The sequence below is a fragment of the Pan troglodytes genome, chromosome 2 (genome assembly GCF_028858775.2).
Source record: "Pan troglodytes isolate AG18354 chromosome 2, NHGRI_mPanTro3-v2.0_pri, whole genome shotgun sequence".
NCBI lineage: Eukaryota > Metazoa > Chordata > Mammalia > Primates > Hominidae > Pan > Pan troglodytes.
This window is the reverse complement of record NC_086015.1, coordinates 160,048,266-160,071,561: the sequence shown is the minus strand read 5'-3', so window position 1 is coordinate 160,071,561 and position 23,296 is coordinate 160,048,266. Positions and strand designations below refer to the sequence as shown.

Sequence of the window (23,296 nt, the reverse complement as noted above, 5' to 3'; positions counted from 1 at the left end):
GACTGTAGATGTGCAAACAAAGAATGGACTAGCATGGTGGTTGAATGAATTGATAAACATATGGACAGATTCAAGAAATATTTAAGAGGAAGGTGATACAGGAAGAATCAAAGATAATGCTCAGGATGGATGATAATCATAATTACATTATATAAGCCATTCATATGTTTTATTAAATCTATATAAGATACAAATCTCACACACCCCCATCTAATACTCAGGGTAACTCCATGACAAAGGTAGTATTAGTATTCCCATTTTACAGACTAGAAAACTGAGGCAAAGGGCATTTAAGTAATTTGCCCAAGTCCAAGCTACTAATAACTGGTGCAGCCAGGATTCAAATCCAGGCAATCTGATTCAAAACCCAGCCTCAACACTACCTTAATGCTGCAGAGTGATGATGAGGGTAACATATGCTAAAGTTAGGAACACAACAGTAGCAGGTAGAACACAAGTAGAAAGAGGATAAACAGTTCACTTGGGGACACATTAAAGCTTGTGATACAGCCAGGTGAAGATGTTAAAAAGAGAGCTGAAGAGATTAGTCTGGGGCTCACAAGAAATGTTAGAAGTGCAAGTGGTGATTCAGAAGCCTACCTCAAGAGAGGGTAACTAAAGCTTCAGGGCTGAATAAAAGCAACTGGAAACTGAAGAGAGAATGTAGAATAAAAATGGAAGAGAGCTGTGGACAGGTCCCTGGAAGTCTCCAGTATTTACATAGCAGGAGGAAGTGGAGAGGCCAAAAAAGGACAATAAAAAGCAATAGGTATCATGAAAGGCCACATAAAAAATGAGAATATGATATGAAATAAGAGTGTTTTAGATAAAAGGGGTAAAATACTGTGTCAAATGCTATTAAGAAGTCAAGAAAGACAAATAACTAGCATACTTTTTGGATTTAGTAACATGGAAATAAATGATGATCTGAATTAGAACTTTTTTTGAAATGTTGATGAATGAAACCAAATTACAGTGAACTGAGGGATATATGGATGTGAGAAAATGAAAGCAGTAAGTCCAGGTAATTTATTCAGTAAGAATGGCAAGAAAAGAGGGAGCTAAGAAAGTATCTGGAAGATGCCTCAGTTTAAGTGAAGATTTCGTTTGTTTATTTGGAGTCCTGAGGAAATACTGATGGAAAAGAAGGAGTTTGTAAAGAAAGAAAAGATGAAAATACCATAAAAAGAGGAAATAATAGGCACTGCCAGATTCCTGGCAGCCAGGGTACTTGTATGAAGAGTGTGGTTAACTGGAGTCATCCACATTAGGAGTTTTTCCAGCTGATACGATGGAAGGATAATGTAAATGGGACTTGAAGATACTGTCAAAGGATGACTGACATAACAAACATGGCATCTAAGCTGGATAAGAAAGAAAGTGACAACAGAAAAAGAAAGAGAGAAGGTAGAGGCATCAGTAGACTTCAGGACGCAATGAAACTGATCAAGTTGGACAATGAGAAGTACACAAAGAATGGGATGTCTAAATTAGTGACTTCAAATGTGGAGCCACTTTAGTTGATTAAAATAATTTTCCATCTCACTACATCTTCACTTTAGTTTAAAATGTGGCAAATAACACATGAAGATTTCTTGTTGAGTTCTTCACAATGTTTCTAGGGATAGCTTCCCTAACAGTTCTGTCAACTCAACCAACCCTGGTTGAGTTGCTAACACTGGATGGCTTTTTGTACAACTGGGTTTCTTCAGTCCAAGAAGACAAGGCTCAAGATTTGGCGTGCCTTGTCCTTTTAAAATAGGTGCCTCCAATGACAGTCTCTTCACTCTACCATAACTTACCATAGCTGTATTTGTTTGGTTTCTTCAACTAACCTGAATAGTGATATCATATAAAAGAGAAAGATAAAGAATTTGATCAGCTGTGTGAGCATCATTATTTAATCTCTTTGTGTTTGCTTAGCCATCTGTAAAATGGATATAAGAGTTGTGGATCATACTTTAGTCAATGAGTTAATTCATTTTTCTCCAATTTGAAAGCTGTTCCCAGTTATAAATATGTAAATAGTATGTAAAGAATCTGAGAAAAATTCAAATTGTCCACTTTTGTGAAGGTGCATTAATTCAAACCTGCAACAAATAAAAATTAACCTGTTCTTAAGCTAAAATAACATGATCTGACTTGTTTGTTCAGGCGTTATGGTAAGTGAGGCAGTAAGGAGATGGGTGGAGGGATGAGGGTCAAGAGAAAAGCTAACTGAAAGACAAGCCAGAGGTGCATTCTTTAAAATAATTTTGCTGCCTCCTTGATGAAGAGCAGCATGGAGTCCAGCATTAGACGGGGTGGCCACCTATTGCCTATTAGGACTGGCTTCAGATACATAGATAGTAGAAGTTCTCACCAGAGCCTAATTACTCTACTGAATTATCTCGCTTAGACTTCCTGGGGATTTCTTCCAATGTTAAAGTCAGCCTTGCTTAAATAAGCAAACAAAAAACCCACCTCCCCAACCCCTGCCCTATTCCTACTCCTACAAAAAGGCTATGAGTATGAAAATCCCTGGAGCTCAGGTAAAAGGATTTGCTGGAAAGCCAAACTTAACTTTTGACCCTTGAGGTCGACATATTCAAATTCTTGTTTTTTGTCCAACGTCTCCCTCCCTTTTCCCTCCTATGTTGCTAATTTTATTATGCCCTTTTAAATCACTGCATATCCTTTCTGCAAAGAAAGGGGATATAATAAATAAAAGTAATAATTAAGTTCTACAGTTATGCTTTCCATAAAATCTCTACTCCACTGAGTGGAACTCCACTGGCTGCGAACTTAACCAAAGCTGGGCTAGACTTTGGTTAAAACACCAATTAAGTTGGAATTAATTGTGGGAGAGCTGAGATTAGGATATTTCCTAGACTCAAGAACTTCCTTTGTGAAATTAGTCAATATTTAGATATCCAAGTTAGGTATGAAAGGGACAATGTTTATAGGGAGAAACAGTATGCTACTAACCTTAGTTAACAAACATAGAAAAAGGAAAAAGGAAGGTGAGGGAAGTGAAAGGTAACTGAATTCCTACCAAGCAATGAGTAATGTGTGTATCATCCCTGTGAAGCAGCTCTTTCTCCGTCCATTTTACAGATGATGAAACCAAAGCACAGAAAGATTAAGGGGTAAAGTCATAGGATTAGGTATTAGCAGAGCCTGTACGCTATACCACATCATACACTGCCTCCCTTCGAATTCATTCTTATAATTCCCACTATATTTATGCCAATAAAAATTATTTTATTTGTTATAATAATAAGTAACTAATTTTAAGCAAGGGAAATTCAAAGTGGAAAGATGAATAGAAAAAATAATAAGTGGCTGGGCCTGAAACTGCTGATTAAAAAGCTTTGGGAGAAAAAGAATGCCTTAAAAAGACAAAGCAGAAAAAAATGTACCTTATTTTGGTAACCATGTTGCTACAGCAACAACATAATTATACACGAAGGGCTTTCAAAGTTATGCTGGTAATAAAAGATATACACATATACATAGGTCTATCAATATTGTTAAATAAGTATCAATCTCCTTAACCTTGCCAGTTTTAGTAACAAGGAAACCCAGGTAAACATTATTTATACTGATAGTAAAAACCCCTGTCAACTTCTATTTACTGTTTGCACATGTTCATGGAGAGAAGAAATAAAAGAAAATAGTATGTTCTATACCTAAGGACTTTGGTCTGGAGCACAATCTAGTGTTGGTGTGGGAGAAAAATGAAAAGATAATAAAAAGATTAGCTGATCTTAGATCTACATGTTATAAATAAGCTTGTTTAGGTTCCTCAAAGTTCAAGTAACGCATAGCACAAACATCAATGTAATAAATTCATACTTACACATCTAGACAAAAAAATTGATATGAACTTCTAGATTTAAAATTATTTTTTAATGGCCCTGTGTCTACTGGAGCCATTTTTCAATGGCCTGAAAATGAATGTTTTTCCACAATGGTACTCAACGTTTTTTCCCTGCCTTTCCCATGTTCCTATGCCCAAGCAGACTTCCATCAGTAGCAGTCCTCATTTTACTGTAGGAATTCTTACCACACCCCAAAATGGGCAAATCAGAATCTCAAGAGAGATGTGAGGGATTGAAAAGGCCCCAGAGATTGAAAATAGTTCCCTAGGAAGTAGGCCCCATCCCATAAGAACTACAGTTCTGCATCAGTTCTTTGTTCTATCAAATCTTGATTATTCAAAATTAAGTTGTCCCAATCATTTTTAGCATAAATGCCCTTTACACTACACTTCCATAAACACCAAAAAGTGCTGCAAAAGTACAAAAAGCAGAAGCCTGGATGAGACATGTATAAAAGATAAGACCTTTTACAAAGGGAGTTGTTGATGTATTTATTTTCTCAAGATACTATTTTTCTTCCTCTCAATGAATGAAATTAAGCATACACATTATACTCTGGAGAAAAATCTAATGGCCCAGTGAGGCAGGCCCTGATAGTGTCTGTTTCCTTTTCTTCCTTACAACAGTACCTGATATTGTTTCAGGAAGCAACAAGCCAACACCCTGCAGCCAATGCCTCAGACTCCTCTGCAGTCATGACCAATAGCACATAAGGTGAAACTTTCTGAAAAAGTTTTTGATCTCCTAATATAAGCATTTCCCCTGACTGCTTCCCCCTTCATATTCCTGCCTAGAAATTAAACATGATATCTGGTGATACAGAAGCCATCATGAAATCATAAGACCAGTATAAGGCTAAAAGCCTACTTACTGAGCAAGACAGAATGAGAGATAGAAAGGGATTGAGTTCCTGGTGACATCACTAAGCTGCCCATACCCTTTCTTCTTCCTTCAAGAAATAAACCTTTGTCCATTTAAGCCACTTACTATAGATTGTATTCCTAACTGATCCAGCCAGTCTAGGTTGGAGGTAGGTAGGTTTAGCAGGGAAGGAAAATGACTAACAAAAGCTGCCTTGTTTGCCCCATCACCCTCTACTCCAGCCAGGTACACTTATTTCCTCCAATTCTCTCCATTTGTAAATTCAGACACACTCTCTGCATTAATTTGGTCTCAAACTGTAGACTCAGTCTGGATCTCTGGACCTTTGGTACCTACCTTAGGTAGCCCTATCCTTGGGCTGACTGCTCTAAACTGACTTATCTGGCTCACCTAACATGAGATAATTGCCAACCGAACTCTTAAGTGCTGTCCCTCATAAACAAGCCTACATTACTGTGGATTAACTCTCCATATGACAGTCTCAATTTGGCATAAGCGGAGGAGAAACTGAAGAGGAAATGTTTAACAGCCACTTAGAGATGCATTTTATTGTGTAACTACTGACTTCTGTAATCTACTGATATTTGTGAGAATTTAACCAATTACCTTCTTTAGAAATATTCTAAGTTACTCAAAACAATATTTAATTTGACTAAAAAACCAACCCAAGATTTCCACCAAGATGGAGTAGTCCCATTGTTCCCAGATCCTCCTTACAACTGAAACACCCCGAACATAACATAAGCAGCATAGAAAGACTCTGAAAAGTGTAAAGAAGGCAGATGGCCTAGGGACCTTCGGACTTGATAAATACCAAGGCAATAAAATCCATGAGTTTTCTTATTGACTCTCATATATCCCAGACAAGGTGCTGTCGAAGTCTCCAACCCAGAACCACCAACAGCCATAGACAAAAAAGAGCTCCAAGAAAAATTTAATCCACCTAGCTGAGTAGGGGAAGGGTGACTGAATGACAGAAAGTATTCTTGGCAGTACTTGCCATACTCCAGCCAAACACCAACAGTATAGATCAGTGGTTGCTAAGTGTTAATGGGGAAGGAGGATGCATAAGTAGAACACAGAGTATTTTTAGGGTAGTGAAACTGTTCTGTATGAATGAAACTATTCTGTATTAATGAAACTATTCTGTATTCTGCAATGGTGGATAATGTCTTTATACATTTGTCAAACCCCTTAGAATGTATAATACCAAGAGTAAAACGTAATGTAAACTATATATTTGGGATGATGATGATGTGTCAATGTAGCTTTATCAACTATAACAAATGTATCATTGTGGTGTGAAGAGGAGGCTGTGTGAGTGTGGGGACTGTGTTATATGAAAACTTTCTGATCCACTCAATTTTGCTGTGAACTTAAAACTGCTCTAAAAAATAAAGTTTATTAATTTGTTAAAAAGTCAGTATAAAACGTTGTGAAGTGTAAAGATACAAACTATAATTTTTTAAATCCAGTGTTAGAAAAATTTAAGGTCAAGAAGGATATTCTATATCAGCAAAACATATAAAATCTAAAAAGATGGTTTTATATACCCCCATGAACTTAATTTTGACATAGACAGAAACTGACAAATCCATATTCATTTTGAAGGACTTCAATATTCCCTTATCATTTTTCAAGTGAAATTGACAAAACTAAGTACAAATATATGTAATTTGAATACTGCAATTAACCAGTGTAATTTAATGGATCTATTAGAAAGTTATATCCATTAAAAGGAGACTATGTACCCTTTTGAGTAACTACAGAATATTTCCAAAACTTATTGTTTATTAAACTCTTAATACGGTCTCCCAAATAGGTTATATTCTCTTCAACCTGGAATAAAAATAGACATAGATAAAAGGATAGTCAAAAAACAACCTATCCATTTAGAAATTTAAAAACATTCCTCCAAGTATTTCTTGGATTAAAAAGCAAATAAAAACTAAACTTCATCTTATTTAGAAGTAAATGAAAATAAAATACTATTATCAAAAAGTTTGTTGTTGCCAAAGACTGTTGCCACAGGAAAACTTAATAGCTTTAAATTTATTTATTAGAAAAAGAGACTGAAAATAAATTAACCAAAGACTTCAACTCAAGTAAGTAGAAAGAAAACTAAACATTAAAGAAAGGATAGAAAACAGATTTTTTTTTTTTTTAAGACAGGGTCTCGCTCTGCCACCCAGGCTGGAGTGTAGTGGCATGATTCTCGGCTCACTGCAGCCTCCACCTCCCAGGTTCAAGCAATTCTCCCACCTCAGCCTCCCAAGTGTCTGGGGTTACAGATGTCTTCCACCACACCCAGCTAATTTTTGTATTTTTAGTAGAGAACGGGGTTTCACCATGTTGGCCAGGCTGGTCTCAAACTCCTGACCTCAGGTGATCTGCCTGTCTCGGCCTCCCAAAGTGCTGGGATTACAAGCGTGAGCCACCACGCCTGGCCTGATAAATATAAATTTTAAAAAGGAACATATTTGATTAATTTAAACAAAAATCTGGTTCTTTAAAAAGGCCAAAATAGACAAATTTGTTTATTTTCCTAGGAAAAAAGCTCTCTCTCTCTCTGTCCTTCACTCTCTTTCTTGTCTCTTTCTCAATCAAACGCAAATAAACTACTCAAGGAAAGAGAAATGGAGTCATAACAGATACAGAGGAAAGCTTCTAAATAAGAGGATACTCTATAATACTAAACATCCAGAAATTTGAAATGCCAAGTGAAATGCTTGATTTTCCAGGAAAACACTTCCAAAACTGACTCAAAAAGAGGTAAAAAATCCATAAGTAAACCAATAATTACAGAGGAAACATAATAGGTCATCAAAATTCAACCAACCCTCCCTCTACAAAATACATTTTTAATGAAGATCTACCAAATCTTCAAAGAACAAAAAATTCATGTGCTATTCAAGATGTCTGGTGCACACCAAAGCCAAAAGCCTTCTTAACTTATTAGAAAAGATAAGTATAACCTAGTCTGTATGCCACAAGAAAACTATAGGCCAACCTCACCTGTGAACACAGACGCAAATAGCTATGTAAAATATTAGCAGCATTATTTCAAAAGAACAATGCTCTTCATAAACTATTTCACAATCACCATTAGCATGGGCAATTTTGTTAGTGTTACAGAAACAAAACACTTTTATTTTAATAAAGAAATTATCCAAAATCCAAAACTTCTTGAGTGTCAACATAATTTTCAAAGGAAACACTCAATAGTGCATTTCACATTTTGGATTTTCAGATTAGATGCTCAACTGGTATGTATTTTGAAAATATTTCAAAATCCAAAACACTTCTGGACCAAAGTACTTTTATCCAATGCTTTTATCCAAAGATAAAAGTTACTCAACCTGTAGCTATATACTTATTTTTTAAATCTTGTATTTATGGCAAGTGATAAGTGTTTTTCCACTTACTATATGCATAGAAATACATATATTTAAGGGATAATTCACAGAAAAATAGAATAGTGCAGAGTACTTATAGCAGTGGCAAGAATCATGAAGAAGGCAAGCAAATACATGAGACTTTGGGAACCCTGAAATACGTAACATGATCAAAATGGCTTTCTATCAAAAATGTAAGTTTAGCTTCATATTAGAAAATCCATTAGTATGATTTACTATATTAACAGATTAAAGGAAAACAAATCATATGATCATCTCAATAGAAGATAGAAAAGCATTTATTAAAATTCAATAGTCATCTGATTTTAAATAAACTTAAAGAACTAGAAATAAAAGGAAGAATTCCTTAAATTGATAAAAGGTATCTTTAAGAAACCTATAGCAGATGTCCTTTTAAAACCAGAAACATCCTAGGCAGGATTGCATTACATTAGAAATAAATATAAAGATGCATTCTACAAGTTTATTATTCAACACTGTTCTACAGGTCCAATCTAATTTAATAAGACAAGAAAAAGGAGGAAAAGGGTATAACTATTGGAAATAAAAAGAGGACAGGCACTATTTGCATATGATGTGACTGTTTTACATGTATGTGTGTGTTATAAACATATATAACAAATATTCAAGAAAATTAAAAAATTCAAACAACTAATAAAAGAATTCAATGAGGAAGCTAGCTACGGAAATAAATAGCATTCAAAAAAATGTAATAAAAAGACATCTTTCCCAAAAGCAACAAAAATATGTCCAAGAATTAAACTAATACACAATGTATTTAAAAATTATAAAATTGTATTGAAGGATTTAAAGAACATCTGAATAAATGGGGAATCCATGTTCCTGGATAAGAAGCCTTAAGATTATAAAGATGTCAATTATCGAGATAATATAACTGCTCTAGAAAGTAAATGCAATCCCAGTCTAAATCATAACACAGCATGTTTTATGGAATCGGACAAGCTGATTCTAGAGTTCATCCAGAAAAGAAAATATACTAAAAAGCCAGGGTAACCTGAAAGGCAAACCAAACACTTGTCCTACAAAATATCAAAAATATATTATAAAGCTAAAGTAGTTAAAAGTGTGGCCCTGACTCAATGATAGACAATAAATCAATAACACAAAACAGACCATCCAGAAATATGCTAGAAGAAAAATTAATAGGTGGCATTTCAAGTCAAGGGAGAGAGGATGAAGAATTTAATAAGTGATATTGGGCCAACAGCCAGACATCTGAGAAACAACAAACATGAAATTGGAAATCTACCTCAAATTATATACAAAATTAATACTAAATAGATTAAAAAGCTAATTCTAATACTATAAGTTTTAAACATATGTTGTTGTTTCTACTTGCGTGAGTCTATTCCCTCTTCTTCTGATAACAGTACTCTAACTTCTCTTTAGTGAATACCTTTGCTCTCATTGTATGAAGTCTTCATAGACCTATCAATCAAGGTTCCCCCCTTCATCAGGCTAAGGGGGTGGAATTGGAGGGTGGTCACATAAAAGAAGTAAAGCCAGTGAGACTCTTCTGGGATTTGAATCTTGAAGGGAATGATGCAAGGAAAAAAAAGTTGAGTGAATTTACCCCAGATTTCCCAGATCCCTGAACAAGCTCTGTTTCTAGTCCATTTCCAAAGCCAGGGTTCTTGAGTTTTTCCTTTCTTTCAATGAGCTATCACCTCATACTCTTCCAATAAATTCTCTTTTGTGTTTAGGTTCGTGTCAGATAAGTTTCCATTGTTTGCAACTAAAAGAACTTGACACAAAACTCTTAACCAACCAGAACCTGGCACAGGATATTATTAAAATTTTTAAAAGATACAGCAAAAAATACAATGAAGTGAAAGGACAAGCAACCATGAGAAAATATTAACAACATATATAAACACAGTATAATGCCAATATTATATTAAAAGCACCTACAAATAAACAAAAATAAGCAAATAACCCAATAACATGGTCAATATATGTATATAGGTAATCAATATAAATGTCTAATACACAAACAAACGTTCAGCTTCATTGGCAAAAAACAAATACTAATTAAATAACCATGAGGTAACATTTTTCACTCAAGAGATTGAAAAAAATTAAGAAAAACCCAATATTAACAAAATGTAGGAAAGTGGTCACTTCATCAACTATTGGCCAAAAGTAAGTTAATGCTAATTTCTCAAAGGACTACTTGGTATAATACCCATCAAAATTTTAAACTGGCATTTGCTTTCTTTCAGTAGTTCCACTTCTAGAAATGTATCCTTTGGAACAACATATGTTCACAAGAATATAAATACAAATACTACATGTAATAACAAAAATTGGAAATAATATAAATGTTGAAAAGAAAATTGATTAAGTAAATTATAGCATATTCTTGGTAACAAAAATGTTGGTGTAGTTAAGAACAAGGTAGATCTACATACATTAACATGGAACAATTTCCAATATATATAGTTAAGTGGCAAATGTCAGCAGCACAACAATATGTTTGATATACTGCTAATGTTAAAACTAGTCTATTAAAAGATAAAGATATAAACTACATATATTAAGAAAATAAGGCTGGGCACGTGGCTCATGCCTATAATCCCAGCACTTTGGGAGGCCAAGGCAGGCAGATTACTTGAGCCCAGGAGTTCGAGACCAACATAGGCAACATAGCAAAACAGCATCTCTAAAAAAAAAAAACTACAAAATACAAAAATTAGCCAGGCATGGTGGTGTGCACCTGTGGTCCCAGCTACTCGGGAGGCTAAGGTGACAGGATAGCTTGAGTCCGGAAGGTCAAGGCTACAGTGAGCCGTGATAGTGCCATTTTACACCAGCCTGGGCAACAGAGAAAGACCCTGTCTCAAAAAAAAAAAAGAAAGAAAGAAAAGAGAAAAGAAAATACATTTGTAATAAAGGTAAAGGTACAATAAAGGATCTACCAAGACATACACCAAATCATTAAAAGTGATTTTTGGCTGGGCACAGTGGCTCACGCCTATAATGCCAACAGTTTGGGAGGCCCAGGTGGGCAGATCACCTGAGGTCAGGAGTTTGAGACCAGCCTGGCCAACATGGTGAAACCCTGTCTCTACTAAAAATATCAAAAAATTAGCCGTGCATGGTGGTGTGTACCTGTAATCCCAGCTACTTGTGAGGCTGACGCAGGAAAATTGCTTGAACCTAGAAGGCAGAGGCTGCAGTGAGCTGAGATCATGACACTGCACTCCAGCCTTGGTGACAGAGCAAGACTCTGTCACAAAAAAAAAAAAAAAAAAGTGATTTTTACCTCCAGTAAGAATACAATCAGTACAATCAGCAGGGTACCAGTAAGAATACAATCAGTACAATCAGCTGGGTACCAGTAATAGTATAATCAGCAGGGTACAAAGACTTTCTTGCCTTATTATTTATTCTCTATACTTCTTTTACTTCATGTGTTTATGTCTTACATGTATAATACATTTTATTAAAGAAAGTAAGGTGTGAATACACCAAACAAAAGAATCCCTGACAGGTAAAACCCCTGCAAATTAAAAATTGTAAATAATACTTCAAATTTTTAAGCTTTTCCATGAAAATATCATAAAATACTTTATTATTCAGATGTGAAATTAAATAAACTATAACAACTTTTTTTGGTAAAAAACTAAGAAATATCTGGCTCAACTGGCATTTAATGCAATTATATATTTTTATATAAAATTCTGTAACAAAATTTAATAAAAGTATTTAATCCAAAGAGACTTAAGCAAGTTTCCACTACATAGACATGTTATTCATTAAATTTATTCATTAAATTCATTAACTCAAGGTCTCTTAACATCAACTGTCAATACTTTAAATCAAGAAATTTTCATTCATAGGAAAAACTATAAAACACCAGCAAAAACTCTCCTGTGTAGGCTCACTGAAGTGTCTTTAGGCAGGCTAGATTGCTGATTAGATTCTACAAAATTAGAAACCCATTCTTTAATTTATTTCCAATTCCAATAATTTAAAATCACACACTAATTTGAACGTCTTGGCATCTTTTTCAAAACATGAAAGCCTTATTCTACAAATCTAAAAATCCAAAGCCATTTAAAAATAAATGTATGAAAAACTACCAAAATTAATCTGATTTTTGATAGATAAATTTTCCTAATAATAAAACGTAAGATATATATACCTGGGAAAAAAATTTGAATGTCTCAGCTGGTGGTTACTAAATTAATTGGTTTCTAATTTTTCAGATAGTAAATACATGCCTCAAAAGAAAGCAAACTATAATAATTATATTTAGTAATTTTTAATATAATTAAGAAACAAATGCATTAAAGTATAAACTATACCTGATGTAGAGAAATTTTAGAAAAACAAAGTGTATTTATTTCCTGTAGCTGTCTTTCAACTAAATAAATGATAGAAAAGAAAAACATACTCAACCTTTCTGTTTTGGATTTGTTGTCAATTTTGTACTGTTCAAGTTCTTGGCTAAGAGAATGCAGCTTTTCTTGAAGTCTCTTTTCACGATCTACACTTCCTTGATAAAATTTCATCTCTTTTTCCATTGCTTTCACTTTTTCTTCCATAGCCTTAAATTCATGAAGAATTAGATAGCTGACTCCACAGTACTTACAAACTTTTTCTTCAGGCAACATCTAGGAAACAGAACATACACTTACCAAATTTTTTTTAATTCTGAAAAAACAAGTTCAACTGAAGATATTGTAGCCATGCTGGTTGAATGAAGTAAATACATAGTATACTATGCCTTGGAGCAATAATTACGACATTGCTAACACTTGTATAAAAAATTTTAAACTGGCATATTGAGTCTGACACAAAATCTTGGGATTAGAAAAAGATCTTTCAGAGCAATTGTTTCTCCATGGTATCTCTAAGAAAAATTTACTCTTGAAATATTTTCCATAAAATAAAACCAAATATAGTGAAAAATTTATAATCTTTATAATTCCAGTTTTAAGATGAATTTTCCACGAAGTGGGAGGAAATCACTGTTCTTTAATTGCAAACTGCTCTGTTCTCCTGGCTTTTTCAGATCTTATTTTCCTCATCTGTAAAATTATGACATTTCACCAAATGAATTCTGTTTCTGTTCAGTTTCAGCATTTTATGATTTTTACAGAAATTTAACATTCTGTCTTAAATCTACAAATAGGAAAAATACTTTGAACCTAATCTATTCTCCCCAAATCAGTTCTTAGTAGGTACGGTTATACCCATTTTACAGACTTTTTTAAAAAAACTGAGACTACTAAAGTTAAATAACCAGCTGATATGCGGAGAAGCTGGGATTAAAACTCAGGTCTATTTAAAACCAGCACCTGTGCCTTTAACCATCTGTATTATATTTATCTATCACATGTATATTGGATAGATCCTCTTCCTTCCTTCAGATAAAGTGTTGTGTGACTTTTGGCCAGCATAGGGCCAGTGAAAAATGAAATTTTAGCCAAGTCAGAAGGGAGATAGTTCTTTTTTCTGTTTCAGGTATAAATATTTCTCAGTAGCCTCTGCTTGTTTTCCTATTCATAAAGGATAAGAGATGGCTTCATAAAATGCTTGCTCCAGGGCACTAAATTTGAAATTAACTCTTGCATTATCCAAGATTTACTCTTAAAGTAACCTCCCTTGAAACTATAGAAACTGTTGCTGTAACTAATAGTAATGCCACCATATCTGCCTACCAATGTCATTACACAAATGTCAACTGGAAGAAAAAAATAACACATTTTTATAAAGTAAAATTTGGCTCCTTTAAACTTTAATAGTAAAAATTTTAAATTAAAAACCATAATACAGTATTATGGGATATAGATTAATGATTATATCAACTACTTGCCACTATATAAAATGTATAGATTTATAAAAGTAATCATAAAGATAATCTGGTTCAAGCTCTAGATGGATTCAATTCCATTAATCTACTTCAACTTAAATATGTTGTTGCCTATCCTTTATTTTAACATCCCAAATGATGGGAAACTACTTTTTAAAGCATTCTGTTCCATCTTCTGCCAGTTGTGTCTCTCAGGAAATCCTTTCTTAGGCTCATCACAAATCTGCCTCCCTGAAGTGTGCACCAGCTCCAGTCCTCTTAGAAACCATGTGGGACATCCCCAGGCCCCTTTCACATGAAGGTCTTTCTAATATTTGAAGACAGCTATCAGGAACACTCCATGTCTTCTCTTCTCTAGGTCAACACTTACAATTTCTTCAGCTGAATTTCTTCCTCATTCTAGATTTCTCTAAATTTTTTCCAGTGTTCTACATGTGTTTCAAAGTATGGTGCCCAGACGCAATAGTTTAGTGTGGCTGGTCTCACTAAAACAGAATGAGAGAAGACTCAAACTTCTCTCATTCTAATATCTCATTACTAATATCATTGTAATACGTTCTAATGCAACCTTAGATCTCATTGGTCTTTAATATTTTTAGCAATTATATTTTGCTTTTATATACTATAACTGGCTTTATGTTAAATAAAACCCCTGATTTTAAAAATACTGCAGTGCAAACCAACGTCTTATTATACTGAATATACCAATTATTTCCTTTCTGTCTATGTTTCCATTTTAGAGAATCCACTTTCCTCAGCCCTGGCTGCCATGTTTGGCAATGTGACTAAGACTCCCTCCACCTATCTACCCTAGCCATGGCTGACTGGTGAACCAGGATTGGACATCAGACCCAGAAGAACCAAGCCCAAGCTGGTATGAGCCAACTGGGCCTGTAATTGTTGAAGATTCAGGCACTTAGGTCACCTTTGGCACAGCCATAAGACAGAAAATGTCATGCACAAGATACAAAGTAACTAACATAACTAAAATTCTGAGACATGAATGAGTAGACACAGAGACAGAAGCTGAGATGAGGACACTGTAGCTCCAGAAAGAGAGAGAAAATAAGGAACCAGCCACTGTCTTATACCCCAAACTCTTCCAGTTCCTCACTTCAGTCCCTCTTGAGTTGTGGCTGCCCTACTTGCCATTTGGAATTCATGCCCAATCTTCCTCTACTACTTTCTCTTTTCTCCCTTAAGCTCCATATTCCTTGGGACCAATACTTTCCATTCTATTATGTGAGCATTTGGCTTTTCAGATCCAAGTACAGAACTACAGATGTAAATGTAAATATATACAAATATATAAAATATATAAAAATATATATCTTATATTATCTTAGACTCACATATATTTGAGTATATAACATAGATACTTGCATTTCTCTGATGGCCAGTGATGATGAGCATTTTTTCACGTGTTTTTTGGCTGCATAAATGTCTTCTTTTTAGAAGCATCTGTTCATATCCTTCACCCACTTTTTGATGGGGTTGTTTGTTTTTTTCTTGTAAATTTGTCTGAGTTCATTGTAGATTCTGGATATTAGCCCTTTGTCAGATGAGTAGGTTGCAAAAATTTTCTCCCATTGTGTAGGTTGCCTGTTCACTCTGATGGTGGTTTCTTTTGCTGTGCAGAAGATCTTTAGTTTAATTAGATCCCATTTGTCAATTTTGTCTTTTGTTGCCATTGCTTTTGGTGTTTTAGACATGAAGTCCTTGCCCATGCCTATGTCCTGAATGGTATTGCCTAGGTTTTCTTCTAGGGTTTTTATGGTTTTAGGTCTAACATGTAAGTCTTTAATCCATCTTGAATTAATTTTTGTATAAGGTGTAAGGAAGGGATCCAGTTTCAGCTTTCTACATATGGCTGGCCAGTTTTCCCAGCACCATTTACTAAATAGGGAATCCTTTCCCCATTGCTTGTTTTTGTCAGGTTTGTCAAAGATCAGATAGTTGTAGGTATGCGGCATTATTTCTGAGGGCTCTGTTCTGTTCCACTGGTCTATATCTCTGTTTTGGTACCAGTACCATGCTGTTTTGGTTACTGTAGTGTTGTAGTATAGTTTGAAGTCAGGTAGCGTGATGCCTCCAGCTTTGTTCTTTTGGCTTAGGGTTGACTTGGCAATGTGGGCTCTTTTTTGGTTCCATATGAACTTTAAAGTAGTTTTTTCCAATTCTGTGAAGAAAGTCATTAGTAGCTTGATGGGGATGGCATTGAATCTATAAATTACCTTGGGCAATATGGCCATTTTCACGATATTGATTCTTCCTACCCATGAGCATGAAATGTTCTTCCATTTGTTTCTATCCTCTTTTATTTCATTGAGAAGTGGTTTGTAGTTCTCCTTGAAGAGGTCCTTCACATCCCTTGTAAGTTGGATTCCTAGGTATTTTATTCTCTTTGAAGCAATTGTGAATGGGAGTTCACTCATGATTTGGCTCTCTGTTTCTCTGTTATTGGTGTATAAGAATGCTTGTGATTTTTGCACATTGATTTTGTACCCTGAGACTTTGCTGAAGTTGCTTATCAGGTTAAGGAGATTTTGGGCTGAGACAATGGGGTTTTCTAGATATACAATCATGTCATCTGCAAACAGGGACAATTTGACTTCCTCTTTTCCTAACTGAATGCACATGTACCCTAAAACTTAAAGTATAATAATAAAAAATGAATAAAATAACATAGATATATATGTCTTAGACATAGTTATTGCCTTTGGTTATTACCTTAGTTATTGCCACTGGTATCCAGAAAATTCTAAGCTTTATGTCTTTTGCAAAGTTGATCCTTATAAGTCATTTTATGTATCTCACTCTCTGATTTTAAAATGCTAAATTGACTAAGTTGAGGACAGAACTCCACAGCATGTCATATCACATTGGTTGATACTGTTCTATTATTCAGCATATTTCAGGTACAACTCTTAATCCGATCATTAAATTATCCAATTATCTTTGTTACCAGCCTATATTTATTTTATACTGTCTTCAGGAATATTATGACAAACTTTGTCAAATGTTTTCATAAAGTCCATATATTCTATGCCTAATATGGTTCCTGGATCTAGTAATCCTACATAAAATGAAATGGCAAAGCCTACATGCTTACTCTCAGTGAACATAAAATTGGCCCAAGGGTTATTGTTTTCTCTAATATATCCTCACAAATCACCCTTTCATAATATATTCTAAATCTTGTCTAGGATTGAAATTAAGTTCATTGGTTGTAATTTACGGGCACTGTATACATGAAATGGCATTTGTGCATTATCCTATTACTCTCTGCATGTCTTCAGACATAACCAAGAGTGGCTCTGCAATCCTATGCAAAGACACTATCAGCCCTCAGAAATATAATTCATCCATGTCAATAAATCTGAACTAATTAGGAACAGATGGATATTTTCTTAAAATTTTTGCCCATCTTGCATTTTAGTTTCTTCTTCTCAATTTGAAAATTGTTGCTTACTGTAAGTCACTTTCATCATTAATCCTTGCCTATTAATTGCAGTTCTTGCCCTGCTCCTGGCAAAGTGTCCTATCTTTATTCTAGAGAAAACTCTTGAAGGGTGGAGTAGATTTGCAGCCTGATGAATAAAACAGAAATGCTATAAACTTCACATTGTGAAAGCTATTAGAATGTTATTTCATCATAGCAGTCAAGGGAGAAAAGGCTGAAATGTATTTTATGTGAAGCAATACATTTTAGAGAATAGGTTTTCTAGAAGTTCAGCAAGGAAAGAGAAAACATGATATTCATTATGATGTAGAAAACAAGACAATGTGATTTTAAAATAATAGGTCCACAAGAGTGGTCTTCTGACTTTACCTGAATCATTAAGTAAGCAATGTTAAATAAATACATTGCACAAAATTTTTCAATGCTATTAAATTGTAAATAATGTTCTGTAAGCAAAACTGCTATAGAAAAAAATGTAATAACCCTTTCAAATTATTAGTGCCTATATGAGCTAATTACTTAGGGCATTTTTGTGAAACTTGAGAAGATATGAAATACTGTAATTATGTTCCCAAATGAAGTAAGTTATCTGCTTTTTGTGAAATATAATTTGTGCTTCATTCTTATAACTTGGTATTATATCATCCTCTCGTTTTGAAAGTAAAATAATGACATGCTGTCATTCTTGACAAAAGGCCTATCATTAACAGGATGTTCTGGTGTTCTACAAGATGCACTTTGGAGGAGACATTAACAAATGCAGTATATTAAACAAATGTAGAACCATTTGAAAATAAACTATGAAACAAACTTCTCAAATGCAGTGTTCATACTTTTAAAATTATAGTTATTTAATATAAAAATAATGTAAATGTTTTAAAAAGGTTAAATTAGGCTTCAGATCCTTTCCACAGTTCCTGTCTGTGCTTCAACTAGAAAAACTACTGAGTACCTTCCTGCTGCCCAACTGTGGCATTCTCTATTTCAAAATTGTGCCTCTTGGCCAAGCATGGTAGCTTACACCTGTGATCCCAGCGCTTTGGGAGGCCGAGGTAGGTGGATTGCTTGAGCCCAGGATGAGCCTGGACAACACGGTGAGACCTTATTTCTACAAAAAATTTTTAAAAAATTAGCCAGGCGTGGTGGTGTGCGCCTGCAGTCCCAGCTACTTGGGAGGCTGAGGTGGTAGGGTTGCTTGAGCCCAGGAGGCAGAGGCTGCAGTGAGCTGAGATGGTGCTGCTGCACTCCAGCCTGGGCAACAGAGCAAGACCTTGTTTCAAATAAATAAATACATACATACATACATACATACAATTGTGCCTCCTTCTCCCACCCATATGATGCTTTCTGTGCTTAGACAAGGAGGAAATAAACAATTCTTTGTAGATAAGAGTGATAGCAGTATGAAATATTAATCCTTCTAAGAGGTTTTCCATTCAGTAAGATGCCTTTACTCAAAAACAATGAGTGTTTAGTAAATTTCATTCAGATTAGGAGAAAGTTTTTGAGATAGGGCAATATATACTTCAAGCTCATTAGTCAAACAGACCACCTGACTACTTCATAAAGCCATTAGGACCCTTCCTCATCATTAAGTTAACCTGCTTATTTACAAATTTAAAAATCAATTTAGTAAAGGGCACTTACAAAAAAAAACCCTACAGCTTTATTATAATTAGTAGTAAAAGACTCAGTGTTTTTCCCCCTAAGGTTGGGAAAATGGCAAGGATATCCACCCTCACTGCATTTATTCAATATAGTGCTAGAATATCTAGCCAGAGCAACAATGCAAGAAGGGGAAATAAAAGGCATACATATTAGAAGGACAAAATAAAACTCTCCTTAATTGAGATGGCATAATTATCTACATAGAAAATCCCAAGAAATCGACAATAAAACTAGAACTAGTAAGTTCAGCAAGGTTGCATGTTTCAAGATACAAACAGAACAATCAACTGCATTTATATATATACCCAGTGAGCACCTGAACACTGAAATTGAAAATACAATACATACATATATATATATTTACAACTGCTCCAAAAAATTAAATACTCAGGTGTAGATATAACAAAATATGTACAAGATTCATATGCTGAAAACTACAAAATGCTGATGAAATATATTGAAGATCTAAATAAACGGAGAGAGATACTATGTTTATGTTTGGAAGACTCAAAATAGTAAAGATATCAATTCTCCCTAAACCGGTATAATCCAATTTCTATCAAAATCTCGGCAAGATATTTTATATATAGAAAGAGTTATTCTCAAATTTGTATGTAAAGCCAAAGGAATTAGAATAGCTAAAATAATGCTGAAAAAGAAGAATAAAGTGGGGGGAATCACTACCTGATTTCAAAACACACTGTATTGCTATAGTAATCAAGATTGTATGATATTGGCAGAAGGAAGGACACATAGATCAATGGAACAGAACAGAAAACGACCTCCATAAATATGCCAAACTGATTTTTGACAAAGGTACAAAAGCAGTTCAATGAAAGAAAGATAGCCTTTTCAACAAATGGTGCTGGTACAATTGGATATCCATACATTTTTTTTTAAAAAAGGAACCTCAACCTAAACCTCACATATTCTACAAGTAGGGACAAAAATATAAAATATAAAAGTAGAAAATATTAGAAGAAATATTTTTAGGAAAATAATAGGAGAAAATCTTCAGGATCTAAACTGGAAAAGACCTCATATTTAATACCAAAAGCATGATTCATAAATGGAAAATCTGATAACCTGAATTTCATCAAATTTAAAAACTTCTGATCTGTAAAAGACCTTGCAAAGAGGATAAAAAGACAAGCTACAGACCAGGAGAAAATATTTGAAAACCACATCTCTTACTAGTACCTAGATTATATAAAGAATTTCCAAAATTCAGCAGAAAAAAAAAAGTCTAATTAGAAAATGAACAAAAAGACTTGAAGAGACCTTTCACATAAGAGGATATTCAGATGCCAAATAAGCACATGAAAAGATATTCAACATCATTTCATTAGCCATTAGGAAAATGCAAATTAAAACCACAATGAGATATCACTCACTACACATCACTGACAACATCAAATGCTGGTAAAGATGTGGAGAAACTGGATCACTCATATACTGCAGGTAAAAAATGTAAAATGGTATACCCACTCTGGAAAACAGTTTAGTAGTGTCTTTTAAAAGAAAAAAAAACACCTGTAGTTACTATATAACATAGCAATTGAACTCTTGGCCATTTATCCCAGGAAAATGAAAATGTATGTTCACATAAATGAATGTTTATAGCAGCTTTATATGTAAAGCAGCTGAAAAGTGGAAAAAACCTAGATTCCCTTCAATGGGTAGGTAAATGGTTAAACAAACTGGTACATTCATACCATGGAATACTACTCAGCAATAAAAAGGAATAAACTATTGATACACACAACCTAATGAAACTCCAGAAAATTACAGGTTGAAAAAAGCTAATCCCAAAATATTACACACTACATGATTCCATTTATATAACATTCCTGACATAAAATTATTGGAGACCAGACCAATGGTTGCCAGGGCCATGGACTGGGAGTAGGGAAGAGATTGGGGAAGTTAAGGTGAATGTGGTGATAAAAGGACAACATGAAGAATCCTTGTTGTGATGAAAGTGTTCTGTATCTTGACTGTATCAATTGTCAATATCCTGGTTATGACACTGTACTTTAGTTTTGCCAGATGTTACCACTGCAGGAAGCTAGATGACGAATAAGTGGGATTTCTTGGTGTTATTTCTTACCTTGCATGTGAATCTACAATTATCTCAAAATAAGAAGTTTAATTTTAAAATAATAAAAATAGAAAAAATCAATCTGGGACTAAAATATCAGAGATTCATCCATAAAGACATGTTATTGAGCAATATCAGAAATGTTGGCTTTACCCTATGTAAATTATAAATGATATGCCTATGTCTATCTATATATACTTCCAAAGTATATTTCCTCCAATACCTATTTTTCCACTGGGAATCCTCACCTTAGTAAACTCGATGACCTTCTATGGTCAGTTGGCAAAAGTATTTTTGACTACAAATTGGCAAATTCAGATTTTTCAAGATTCATAATAATATTTTGAAGAAAATGCTTTTTCTAATGAACTACCTTGGGTCACAAAAATAAGTGAATAGTCTCTCCAAAAATTATACAGCTTCCTATTCCCTTTGTCATAAGGTTTTAATAAAACTACAATTGCTTAAAAACACATCACACATAAACATCCACACACACACACACACATCACAACTTTCCCAGGATGCTAGGTCTAACATTTGTATGACCACTTTCTTTTTCCTTTTCTTCCACTTCAACTCAACAAAAAATCTGAACCTAGCCACAGTGGCCCAAAATAACCTGGAAATTAAGTTTATTTTTTCTGGCAATGACCATCTGTGCTTGGAAATATAAAACTGTTATTCTGAATAAATTTCAAAGTTCCAAAGTACTAAAATTACTTTACTGAAACAGGACAAAATGAGCTGTTACTGCTGGGGAAAGGGATTGTTATCCCTGAGAGAACAGTGCGCTCTCTAGCCCTTGTATCACTACTTCTGTTTTGCAAAATAAACAACTCTGGTCTCTTTTTTTTACTTTTGTGTCCTGTGGTAATAAAGATTTCCTGAAGTTAAAATCCTATTACAAGTGTTCATTTTGTCACCATTTTAAAAAAACAAAAGATCAGTTTCACTTTCTGCAAACTAACTGATTTTTCCACTAGTTTGTTGCTGTTGTTTTGATTTCCACATATGTCCCCTAGCAAAAACAGCAAAAGGAAAATTATTCATTGCTCTTTTCTAAAAAGAGGAGTCCATATGTCTCTAAAATGGATTGACATTCATGAGGGGAAGAGATATACAATTACAGTATTACTTTGCTGATCTGTAAGTGTTGTTTTAGTCTTAAATTGTGGCAATAAAATCCTAAACCCAGAACAGTAATATAATTTCAAGTATATTCTGCTTTCAGAATACTTGATGAAAATGCTAGTAAGTCTGCTGGTTATCCGAGGTCAGGGACAGGTAGGAGTCAGCTCAGCCTGGAGAGAGAACAGATTTAGAGATATGATCTAAATACATACAGAATTAACCTGTAGAGTGCAGCAGTAGAAAAAGGAGCCAAATGTGATTTTGCTGTCTAGCCCATGGGCCGCTTTTACATTTTCTGCCACTTAAGAAGATGGAAGTCTGACAAGTATACTATGCTCAGTCAGAAACTGTGATAAAAAAGGAAAAAGACCTGGACATGAGAGTCAAAGATTATCTTATTCCTTCTTCCCTAAAATTCCCTGAGGAGATGAGACCAGGGGAAAATGCTTTAACAATCTTAGCCTTCTAATCAGGCAATGGATTCTCTAACTGTAGCTTTTTATCATCATAGTTCTTCTCTACACTTTTTCTTTGGTAGCCATCTCCCCTACCACCTTTACATTTTTTGCAACTCTCCTTTTTCTACTACTACTACTCATTTTGGCATTAATAGTACAGTGTGGCATAGTCATTTTCAAATTCTAATTTACCAGCCATCTGTTTCCATATCACATAGCAAAAATACACAAAGAAATAAATAGGAAAGGCTCTCACCTTCTCTTCCCTGATTTCTACACTCACCTTCCTTGCCTACACACAGAAAAAGAAGGAAACAGCAGGGACTTCTCTAGAAAGAGAAGCCAGCATAAAAAGTAACATAAAAAGTTAACAGAACAAGAAAGAAAAAAAAAAGCCTTTGAAAGACCTGTCACTGCACACTGATCCACATATCTCAGGTCCTTTTTTCTTCAATAGAGAAATAGAGCC

At 34.4% G+C, this 23,296-nt stretch overlaps 1 protein-coding gene across 7 annotated transcripts in view; it reads right to left on the bottom strand.

Moving 5' to 3' along the window:
- The window catches only part of LEKR1 (leucine, glutamate and lysine rich 1), a 215,846-nt gene that overhangs the window by 176,449 nt on the left and 16,101 nt on the right, over positions 1-23,296 (bottom strand). For 6 of the 7 annotated variants that reach the window (XR_010155848.1, XM_054681212.2, XM_526361.7 and 3 more), the window contains exon 3: positions 12,587-12,801. The exons of the other annotated variant lie outside the window; for it this stretch is intronic. Coding sequence is in view for 5 of the 6 variants with exons in the window: in XM_054681212.2 (XP_054537187.1) it covers positions 12,587-12,801 (215 nt within the window). In the remaining variant the exon portion in view is untranslated. The remainder of the gene's footprint in view (positions 1-12,586; positions 12,802-23,296) is intronic. 7 annotated transcript variants of the gene reach the window in all.